Genomic DNA, 11,977 nt, shown 5'->3' on the forward strand with positions numbered 1-11,977 from the left:
TAAACTATAAAGAAGCGTTAAGATAATATGTTCCAAAATTTAACTGAAAACATGTATTTCAATTTGCTAATACAGCTCATTGCGCTGACTAAAAAACAATTACAAACATGTAGCTATCTGGTTTATACCAAAACAAGATATTAATAATAAAATTGATGTCAAGTAACCAAGTAAATATATACGCAATGATATGACACTATTTAATAATGCTTTCGATAACAGTAGTAAATGTTAACGAGGATCTGGACCACGCTTTTGGTAGGTTTCTTTTGAGGATCAATGAGTGAGTTTTTGAAAATTGCTTAAATGATGAACGTGATTTAGCTCACTTTTTATGACATGAAAGAAGACAAAGGGGAGGGTCTGGACCAGTTTCTGGCGTATTTTGATAGTATCAAAGAAGACAAAAGGGGTTCTGGATCAGTTTTGGAAATCAAAGAAGATCAAAGGAAGGTTCTGGACTAGCATTTAAATACCTTCAACACCACCGAGATCATCTTTCTGGTGGCGATCAAGGAAGTACCCAATCTTGCTCATGCCGGTTGTAAATGTCTCTTTTAACGACCGCCCGTTTCTTCCCGTGATTGCGCACAATCTTCGGGTAAGATGGACATTTTATCGTTCCAGCACTGAGTGATCCACGGGTGCAGGACGTTTTGGATAATGTAGGAAAACGAATCAAGATCATCCCGAACAATTTCGAAACATACATGTCAGTGACGGTAGGCCCCTTCAGATTCATTGATTCGTTCCATTTAATGGCGTCGTCGCTGAAGAATTCGCTAAAAGGTGTCCTACGCTCACACACTTGCATAAAGAATGTGGAGTCAACGCAGATATACTCAAATAAAAATAAATTTACTCTATGAAGACATCGATGCATGGTAACGATTCGATGAAACCTCGTCGCCACACATAAACGCATTCTATTCCAACTTAAATGTATATCCTATCAACAACAAAGCGTACCGATACGCGAGCAAGATATGGGACGATTTCGTCTGCAAGACCTTCTGAGATTATCAGGATCTGTATTTGAAAACGAATTTCAGACAAACATACTTGAACCATTACCAGCTTGATCCACACTGGTATTTCTTGCTTTTGATGTACTGCGAAAACAATCCGGAGTGACCTTATAACTCTTCAACGACCAAGATATGTTTATGTTCCCTGAACAGGTGGTACAAGGGGGAATCTCCGTCATCAGCACACAAAAAATACGCCGACGCCAACCATAAATACATGTCCAACTATGATCCGACAAAGACATCCGTATACATCATTTACCTCGACAAATACAATCTCTACCGAGTCGGCTATATCACAGCCGCTTCCCACAGGTGGCTTTCACTGGATCCCCGGAGAACAGGATGTGGAGGAAATGCAATGGAGTATCGTGGATTATCCCGATGGAGAAACCGATTGTTATTTTGTTGATGTCGATCTACACTATCATCTACACTACGCACGGAACTATTATCCGTACAGTCCTGAAAGTATTCTCGTGGACAGTCCGTGCTTAAGCGAACAACAGCAACTCAAAACGATGTTTGGTATCAGAGTTGCCAAAATTAAAAAAGTCGTTCCTTACCTACGTAACAAGCATAATTGCATCTTACATCATCTAGCGTTACTGCGGTTGATCCAGCACGGACTCGTTCTTGAAAAAAGTGTATCGGATACTCAAGTTTCTTCAGTTACCGTAGACGAAACCATGCATAAACGTCAACACGACACAATGTACCCTCGCCACGTCGGCCCTTGACAAAGACTTCTTCAAATTCACGAACAATATTGTGTTAGGAACATCCATGGAAAATATTCGAAAGTGAAAATCGCTGACGTCGACGTCAATGGCATTTAACGATGAGATAAACTGGTCAACAATAATGCATTTGCACGCATGAAAATCTTTGAGCTCGTTGCGATCGAATCCAGAAAAACTAATCTGAGAATGGAGAAACCTATATACGTCGGCGCAGCTATCCGTGATCTCTCCAAGTGGTCATTTACGACTGTGACATTATAAAAATAAATATGGAGACAAAGCCACGGTACTCATGACCGATAGACTTGCTCAGCAGGAACATCTTTTCGATCTTAGTATTTTTCCCACTCATAGCCAGTTCCACTTTGACAGTAACGTAAACGTCATTGGAAAATTCAAAGATGAAACCCACGGAAAATTCATCAAAGAGTCCATCGGACTTCGCGCTAAAATTTATAACTTCACACTCGAGGGCGGACACATTAAGAAAAAATCTTAAGATGTCAAAAGGTTCTCATTCACCACGTGGCATAGTTCGAGCATTATCATCAAGCACTTTATAGCAGCCTCCAATACTAATCCATTAAAACTTTCCTGTCTCATGGCCATCGCCTCTCCATGGTGCTCATCCACAGAAAGGATTATGCGCGTTCGACAATAAATGGTTTTCCACCGATGGCATGCACACTCTCGCGCACGGACACTACAGCATCCAAAAACTGGGACAGAATCCCCATTCACATACACATTTTTCTCTGCATTAACTACACTGGTCCAGACGCACCCCCCTTTTGACCTTCTTCGATACCCCAAAACTGGTCCAGACTGCTTTGATATCTGAAAGGTGTGTCAAAATCACGTTCGTCATTTAAACAATTTTCAAACATTGTTCACACTTTGATCCTCAAAACAAATAGTGGTCCCGATTACCCATTTTATTGTACTACTGATAATAAGAAACTATAAGTATTCAATAACATGAAGAACTGTAATTGACTTTACAACTTTTCCTTGCTAATGCGTTATAGAAATTCAATAATACTCAACGTTTTGAACTTTTAGCGATCGACTGAACATAAATGGAACTTTGATAATATGCACATGCAACTAAAAATAACACAAGATCATCTTTCCTCGAATGGTGTACATGGAGTTCAGTTTAAGTGATAAATTGAGTTAATGAAATATGAACACACGGACACTGTAATTTAGAGAAAGACTTGCATAATAAAGATATACTGTCGACAGTGTGAATATAATACGTAATTGTAAGGACATACCTTTAGATAAAAGCCTGAGCTGATAACCCTGGCACCTAATATTTACCGTGATTTTTAAAGATAATTGGAGATAAATTTCCCTTTATGTCTTTGCTGCGTATTTCTACTAGCTTATTAACTTTACAACATAAACAATTTTATTCGGTGTAGTAATTTTTAAGTCACTGCATAGTTGATTACATTAATATTCCGACAAAGTGGTAATTTGCTTATGGTCTACACATTCAAATTCACATGTCACGTGGTATATATCATTGTCTATGGTGTTGTTAATGCTACAGTTATCGGGTGATTATATTTTATCAGCACCATTCTTAAATATCAATAAATTAGAGGAATTAGTTTTCTAACAACAACCTCCAAACTCCTGTGATGAACCTATTTAATCTTACGATAAAAAAACACAAACTTCTTCCAGATTGCCGGAAATCTTTAATGCAAGAAATAATATATTTACTCATCGTGCAACGAACTACCGAACAGTAACTTTTGTTAACGTCTGACGATCCAGTTATTTATATCAGTTACTAGTGTGGGGGTACGGCCAAACGAAATAGCATATTGCCATTTCTAGAGAATATTATATTGTATACCAGTCCACTGGTTTAAGAAGGCAACAACACAAGCACGTATTCAAATAATACAATAAACATATAGCGAAGTAAATAATGTTTAGAAATCATATATGCATCAAAATATTGTTATGATTCTGCAGAGGGAAATACATTTCTTTCCATGTTAGTTGCAATAATGATTCTTCGAGTACTTTCCTTCAGTTAAATTTTTATATAGTCACAGTAGAATATATACAACTGTGCATACAGTGTGAACATAATATATGCATAACTGCTAGCACCTCTAATAGAAAGACAAGAACTTTCAATCTCGAACAGGTATCAAAAAGATATAATAAAACATATTACTTCAGTTGCAAAACACATATCATTTAATATTTTCTTGCAACATTTTAATTTGCTGTTTTGGAGAGTCACTCATATACTCCAGGAAAGTGTAATATATATATATATATATATATATATATATATATATATATATATATATATATATATATATATATATATATATATATATAGTGTTAATCAATAATGTGTCGGTTTAGTTTTACTTTTTGCCTAATATAATGGTCTTGATTTACATGATATCTTGTACATCTCTCTAACTGAATAATTGTTTGTGTGACTAGAAATAATTAATCAAAGAAAAAGACATGCATTGATGAGGTATGGTTTGCGAATGACCTTACTTGTAAGATTAAATGCTGACCTGTCCCTGTAATGCCTTCTTACATAATATAGACACGCTTGGTCAAAATTGCGAAAAGTAGCCAATTACAGACGTAGTCTGCTTAAGTCTTTACAATCTATGACTGTTCAAATGGATGGCGATTCCTCTTCGTAGGAAACAAAAACCTGTTTTGCTTGATTTTCATTACTTTGGCCACATGATGTAGTAATAATATTATTTTACTCCATTTTTGAAAACTTTGTTTTAATTGACCCGATACCTGACCGTTTGAATCTGAAACCAATGCTTGTCTTCTTTGACTTCAACGGAAGCCAGTAACAAGAGATGGTCACTGTAACGAAGGCGAGCTACTTTGCAGAAACTATTTTAGATTTCAGGTAGGTACGTTGGGGAAACGGTTCGCATTTTAGGACTCCTTCTGATCTTTTATCACCAAGATTATAAGTGAACATTTTACTAAAATCAAAGCTACTTGCACAGTTGGCAACATAGATGGTGGACGATTTGAGTTAATGAAACAAGGAATAGACAGCCGCTCTTACTATTGGATAAACATACAACATGATAACAATACACGTTCCGCATTATGGTAGACGTGTGAAATATTTGATCAGAGACCTTTGTTTTGTCCACTGGAATTATCTTGAAATCTGCAACCTTTTAAGTAATGAGGTGATGATATTATCTATTTCTTGTTGTAGACTGCGACATGAGCACGCTCAGCTCTTTCTGATAATGACCACATCAGGCGATACTGAACTAGTCTTATCTCGTGTACTACATGTGTGTTAAGTTCAAAAACTAGAATGTGTAACCTTGTTTATCAGAGAAGAAATGGACAACACAGACATAATGTGGATAATTCTGATCGTGTGTTTATATTTTTGTAGGACTTGTACGTAAATACCAGCGATTTTAGAAAACCTATCTATATTTTTGAGTAAACGAGGTTGTTAAACTTATGACAATGGCTAACTTTATTCGACAGGAAACAATCGTGAAATGGTATGTGTTGCTACATTACTCTACTCTCTGATCTTTCATGTCATATACCAATTCTGCTTATATTACTTGAAGAAAAAGTGGCCTTAGCTCACTAAAACGATTGAATATCAATTCGTTATGACTTATGAAATAGTGCCAGATTTTCATTTGCTCTTGTGTAAAGCTGATATCTTCATAAAATAGTTTGATTTTAGATTTACGTTATACAAAAGAGACAGAAAAATGAAGCTAAACAATATGTACTCGTAAAAGAAACAAGGAAGAACACATATGCCATGTTACAAGGTAATTAACTCATATGTTGAAGCTGATTTCACTACTGAGTCCATAAATAGTCCGATTAATTTTGAAATACATTGACTACATGAAAAATATAACAAGCTTACAATTACGTTCAGGCTAGTTTTAATCTTTGTAATGTTACTTTCGTCGTCGCTAGGCGTGGATGGCGCGTCTGGTATATCTTTTGCCAGATCATGGTTCTACAACGAGCCCCAAACCGAGCTGTTATGTGGGGCTTCGCCCACAAGATTGGGGACAACGTCCACATTAGTCTTAACAGCAATGAGGTCAGCTCCACAACCGTTATTGCAGACCCACATGGCGGCTCGTCGAGAATATGGAAGGTCAAACTTCCGGCTCAGAATAATAAGGGACCGTTTGTCATCCAAGTATCGTCAAGTGAAGGAAGGGCAACGCTTACTGACGTCCTTTTTGGCGACGTATGGTTCTGTTCTGGCCAGAGCAATATGGAATTCACAATGAACCAAGTAAGTCAATCCAAACAGAAAATTAAAAACTAGATTCTTATTTCCTTATATTACCTAAATTTTTCCTTAAACAAAAATTATATTGAAGAAATTGGACGTTTTATCAAAGATTGTTATGAACATATGGAAATGAATACCTGAGGTTTTATGGTATATATTGCATAGCCTGTTTTTATCCCAAATGATCAAATGCGTCAATTTTGAATTGGTCATATATTTTGTTAACAATGAAAATATAATAAATGCTTTACAAATACATTATACGTATGTGTTTGATCCTTAATATTAGTTGTAGATCGCGTTGATGATCGAATTAAAAGGATCAGGTATGAATGAAATGGAATTATTTTTATGACTGAGGAAAGTATTGGACAACCTAAGAAACATATATTAAATGAAACATGTGAATACACATACACATATGTGGCTAATCAGTATGCGATAAGTTGCTTAATGGGTACTTATACAATTATGTAATTAAAGGATGATTTGAATGTATGTAACCATGGCTAATATATGAATAAATATCTATGGAACGTCAAATCTGGGCCCGTGAGTTATGCCAACCATGACATTCACAGCATGCATGACAGCGTGCATGACAACGTGCATGACAGCGTGCATGACAGCGTGCATGACAACGTTAATGAAAGCGTGCATGACAGCGTACATAACGTCCTATAGCTTCTCAGTCATGAACATATCAAGGAAACATGATGCAGCAAGTCAAAGGTATAGGCACTTGTGTGTAGCAGCCACCCGCATATCGAATCAGTAGATAGTTCTCATCACAGCACACATTCCCTCCAGGATAATAATGCAGATATGAAGGTATAAAAAGGCAGAAATCCAAATGTACCCCAAAAAGAGGATTCCCTATCCCTGGATCCTACAGCATGATTTGAGGCATTAACAGAGATATTTAAAAATGAGTAAATACTATTATCATATAGACTTGGGAATTTGTAATTCGTACCCTATGAATGCGAATGAAATGTTTTAATGATTTCAAGTTCGAGTCCCGGCGAAGAATCAAAGATGAAAGGCGATGACGTATGATGTAACATGTACTGTGTTGAAGTCTACAGTTCCTTGTAGAAACACAATTAATCATCCGGTCTTGGAAATCCAAAATAAAATTTTCATGCAATGTTCTTTTTCAAGAATTCTGTACGAATACAATAATATTTCCAAACAAAATAATCTTTTAGAGTCCAAATAATCTGAAGAAAAATTAGAAATAACTCAAAAGCTCAAAAATTCAATACTGGCCACAACAGAACAAAACAACTTGACATCAAATGTTTAAAAGCCCTGGACTCTCTCTCTCTCTCTCTCTCTCTCTGTATTTCGCAATTTTGGAAATGCCTAATTGCGAAATAGAGGATCACGTGATCATGTTTACATATAAAATAAAATCACGTAGCCCCTGTATGTCCTTGATAAGAACCAATCATTTTACTCCGAGAATAAAAGTTGTTTACTTAGGTATCTAAGGAAAAACTCAGGAAAAACTGAATTTTCTGGCAAATATTAAATTCCTAGTAAACTAAATAACATTACATTGACATGTAAAGAAAATAAAAAGACTCCAAAACCCCCAAAAAATAAAATCAGATCAAACATAAATTAAATCAGATATAAATTAAATCAAATATACGTAACAATACGAAGTAATGTGTACGGCAGAAAACGTAGTTATGATTCCAAGAAGAAAAAGCCGTACTAAACATCGTACTAAACATAGACTAAAGACGTTGCTGATTAAAGTAATTCCACATTTCTGTCGTATTTCTGACAGAATATTTGCATTATTTGAATTGAAAGAAAGCTTTTATAGAATATCCTTCTGTCAGTTGAAATATAGGCATTTTCACATTTCTCTCTATACCCGAGTTTGTTTACACCTATAGGTTTAGATTTATACCAGGTATTTAATCGGGTGGGCTGCGTGTTACAGGTCTATACCCCAATCTCTCTACACATTGACCGACACTCTCAATTTTGTATTTGGTAAATTGACCCTATTCTGACAGAAGTAGCTTTTTTGCAATGACCTTTTGGTCAATTCATTCGAACAATGGCCTCAAAAATTTTAACAGTAGAAACAACTCCATCACGCGGGGTAAGGAAAATTCCCATTATCTGCCAGTCAGTAAAGAGAACGATGTGAACGAATGTAATGGGTTTATCTGGACCAGTCCGATTCACATAAAGAGATATGTACACATATTGACATATCAAAGATATTACCATTCGCATGCAATATGTACAGTAAACCAACTATGTAACGATTATATTTGTTTAACTATTATAACATACGCTGTCATGAATGAACCCTACTTCGGATATGGTCATCAGTATTTGAACAGGTTATGTTATTAAGGGTAAATTAAACACACCATAACATGGTCTCGCATACATCTTCAAAGGAAAGATCATGACAAGCGGGTTTTAATTTGCATACAATTATCAGCTTAATATTATATCAATTGTATGTCTCGTGATCATTTTATGAGAAAACAAAATAAATCAATCATTGCCTTTTTCATCTTTTCTTATTGCAGGAACTCTTGGTGGTTTCTCCGCTTTGTGCTGGTTGTACGGCAAGTACCTATACTCGCATATTCATCGACCCATCGGACTGATTGAGTCAGCGTGGGGAGGAACAATGATAGAAGCCTGGTCCTCTCACGAAGCTCTGGCTAAATGCACCTCTACTGGACACAGAGTCAACAGGTTTATAAGATTTACCGTCGTCGACATAGTGTGCTTGCTGGTGTGTCTTCTTTGATAATATTTTTTTTAGGGGTGGGTATTGGATCGGTCAAATGATTCATTAATAGGCGGATTGGTGGTCATGGTGTATTGTCTCTGTTTCTTCACATATTTTAATTACTATTTTCCCCAGGGAGAATCCAAATGTGCCAAGTGTGCTATGGAACGCAATGGTCGGCCCATTCTTACCGATGACGATTTATGGGGCGATATGGTACCAAGGTAAGATAAGAAATTCTTTGAAAAGGTAAAGATTATGAAGTTAGGTGTCTTAATTCCCGTAGCTTATTCTTATTATTTGTTACGTTGAAATATCAACAGCATGCAGTAATTATGTCTGTAAAGAGTGTACCCTATTGTAAGATTCTGAATACATTTAGGCCATTTTCCCACTTCTCTCTTATATTTGCTGATTTGTAAAGCACCGAACCTGAAAGGAAAATCATTTTTATATTGATATATTATTGAACAAGTTACGAAAGGCACAAACAATTGTCCAGTTTATGAAAGGTAGTAGTTTAGATCATAGAAATATATAGTTTCTGCATTTAGAATAATTTCCTTAAGTAATATATTTCTGTATGTCACCCCGTTGATTTTCTCATAAAGGCATATACATAAAGAGACCATTTCGTCGACGATTGCATTATATGAATCCTAATTATTGGTGTCGCCTAAGTGGCAATTCCATCACACCTTAGTTATAAGCATACTTTCGTATACTTGGCGTTAAGTATTCAATAAAAATTTAAATAAAATAAAGAAGGAAATATTATTCTTCAGATTCAAGTATCTTAATTTACATATTGAGCTAGTATTACACTAGTATTTATTGTACAAATTTACTTTACGACGAGACCGCTCCGGTGGCCTAATGGTTAGACTGTCCGCCTCGGACGCGTGGATTCGATCCCCTGCCGAGTCATACCAACGACTTAAAAAGAATGGTACTAACATCTTCCTCGCTTGGCGCTCAGCATTAAGAGGTTAGTGTAAGGACTGGTCGGCCTGGTGAATGTCGCAGACATGTAGCATGATGTCCCACCCAGTCACATTATCCTGAGACCAGGCCGACCAGTCCTAACACTAACCTCTTAATGCTGAGCGCCAAGCGAGGCACCTGTTAGTACCATTTGTTGTAAGTCATTGGTATGACTCGGCGGGGGATCGTACCCACGACCTCCTGCATCCGAGGCGGACGTTCTAACCACTAGGCCACCGGAGCGGTTCTCTTATGGTCTAGTAGTTAGAGAGTTCGCCTCGGATGCGGGAAGTCGCGGGTTAGTACCCAGGCCAAGTCATATCAAAGACTTGTAAAAATGGCACTTGCAGCTGCCTCGCTATGCGCTCAGCATTATGAGGTTAATGAGGTCGACCGTGTATCAGGATAATATGACTGGATGTGACATGATGCTACATGTCTGCGACATAATGCCCCAGTGCTAGACATCACTATAAACTGTCCCACTGCAGACATCTTCGAAATATGATTAAAAAATTGTTAAAGCTACGTAAAAAATCCAAACACACACATACACACACACACACACACACACACACATATAAGCAAATATCTTCAAGATTGTTTTGCACACAAATTTCAGAGATTTTGCTTTCCTCATGTGGATTAGAACATTACACAGAAATTAAAATTGGAACTTCGTGAGAAAGCGACATCCAGAGCACATATAGATGTCATCCGTCCACTCGACATACATGCTATTCTAATCGAGTGCTAGTCTTGTTCGAATGTTGTAAACATCTATTGTTTTATTCATCGAGTGATATACTCATCGAGTGTTCTACTCTCAGGGAATGCTATACTCATGGGGTACTATACTGATGCAGTGCTATACTCATGAGGTACTATACTCATGGAGTGCTATACTCATGGGGTACTATACTCATGGAGTGCTATACTCATGGGGTACTATACTCATGGAGTGATATACTCATCAAGTGCTAAACTCATCGAGTGCTAAACTCAGAGTGCTATTCTAATCGAGTGATAAACTAATTAAATGATATTATCATCGGGTGCTAAACTCATCGGGTGCTAAACTCATCGGGTGTTAAACTCATCGAGAACATTACTTTCCTAGGAAAGATAATGATATTGAGTATATTTATTCAGAAAAAAAAACTTCTAAGAAGGAAATTCGAAATCAAATGGCATTCATATTTGGAAAAAAGGTTCCGAAAAAAATATTAAGCTTTGATTTTGAGTTTGACTAGTTGGTTCATGGGAAAAGATAAAATTAATCGATTTTTTCGCGTGGATTTTCAAAATTTTCCTCTGAAAAATCTGTCCAAATATACTGTTCTTCGAGTTGTTTTTATTTTTCGGCTAAGCGAGCAATTTTTAGAGGACATTTCATTGCCAAAAATTACTAGGTTTAAATCTGGTACACAGTGTTATTTTAAACAATTATATTTAATGATAATACATCTATTAGGTTTTTCTATACCTCAAAACTCATTCGTAACCTTGAACTTTGACACGTAGATTAAACAAGAAAATGGGAACCTAAAGGTAGATTTCTTAACAAATCTTCTGATCTGCTTTCTATCGCAATCTAACATGGTTTTAGTCGGTCACCAACAAAACATGCACTTTATTGGCACTACCATATCGATCCGCGATATATTTCATTAGTGGCCGACATATATGTTGTAGAATAATGAAGATTATGCTAAGTAACAACGTGAACTTGATGTTTTAGGAAGCCATAATAAGTATACGTGGGTATGTAAATCTATGTGTCCAGTTAAATTGTCCAAAACGGCAATTGCTTTCTGCAGAGGGAAATAGTAACCTCGTAATGGTCCAAAATGATCATTTAAATGGTGTCTTCTGTCGCAAAAGTTCCCACTGTAGTGGGATTCAAATTTGCTTCATCCATTAAATTACCTGTGATATGTTATCAGTCGTTTAAGCAAGAAACTGGTATCCAGGTCACGCGCAATTTTGTATCATGTTTCATAACTGCCTTTGAATAGTGTTGTCTGAAATGAGCATTCCATAATGTAATTTATAAATTAAATTCTTTTGGCATTTTATGTGATTTACTTTGACTAAACATCTAAGAACATTCGTTTTTCCAGTG

The 11,977-nt window shown here is 36.4% G+C and overlaps 1 protein-coding gene across 1 annotated transcript; it reads left to right on the forward strand.

The window, feature by feature from the left end:
- The first annotated feature begins 5,908 nt into the window (after positions 1 to 5,908).
- On the forward strand, positions 5,909 to 10,536 carry LOC149792240 (sialate O-acetylesterase-like). The gene is made up of 4 exons (XM_089969547.1): positions 5,909 to 6,092; positions 8,660 to 8,831; positions 9,004 to 9,092; positions 10,475 to 10,536. The coding sequence occupies exons 1-4, from the start codon at positions 6,047 to 6,049 to the stop codon at positions 10,534 to 10,536; spliced, it is 369 nt and encodes a 122-aa protein (XP_089825673.1). The 5' UTR covers positions 5,909 to 6,046.
- Positions 10,537 to 11,977: the final 1,441 nt, after the last annotated feature.

Source organism: Sinohyriopsis cumingii, chromosome 9 (assembly GCF_028554795.1).
Source record: "Sinohyriopsis cumingii isolate HCF-2022 chromosome 9, ASM2855479v2, whole genome shotgun sequence".
Classification (NCBI taxonomy): domain Eukaryota; kingdom Metazoa; phylum Mollusca; class Bivalvia; order Unionida; family Unionidae; genus Sinohyriopsis; species Sinohyriopsis cumingii.

Excerpts from the sequence above, each read along its gene's own strand:
- LOC149792240 (XM_089969547.1), top strand. The coding sequence starts at position 6,047 with ATGGTTCTGTTCTGGCCAGAGCAATATGGAATTCACAATGAACCAA. Across the intron at positions 6,093-8,659 it reads TGGAATTCACAATGAACCAA|GAACTCTTGGTGGTTTCTCC; the intron begins GTAAGTCAATCC and ends TTCTTATTGCAG. Across the intron at positions 8,832-9,003 it reads ACTGGACACAGAGTCAACAG|GGAGAATCCAAATGTGCCAA; the intron begins GTTTATAAGATT and ends TATTTTCCCCAG.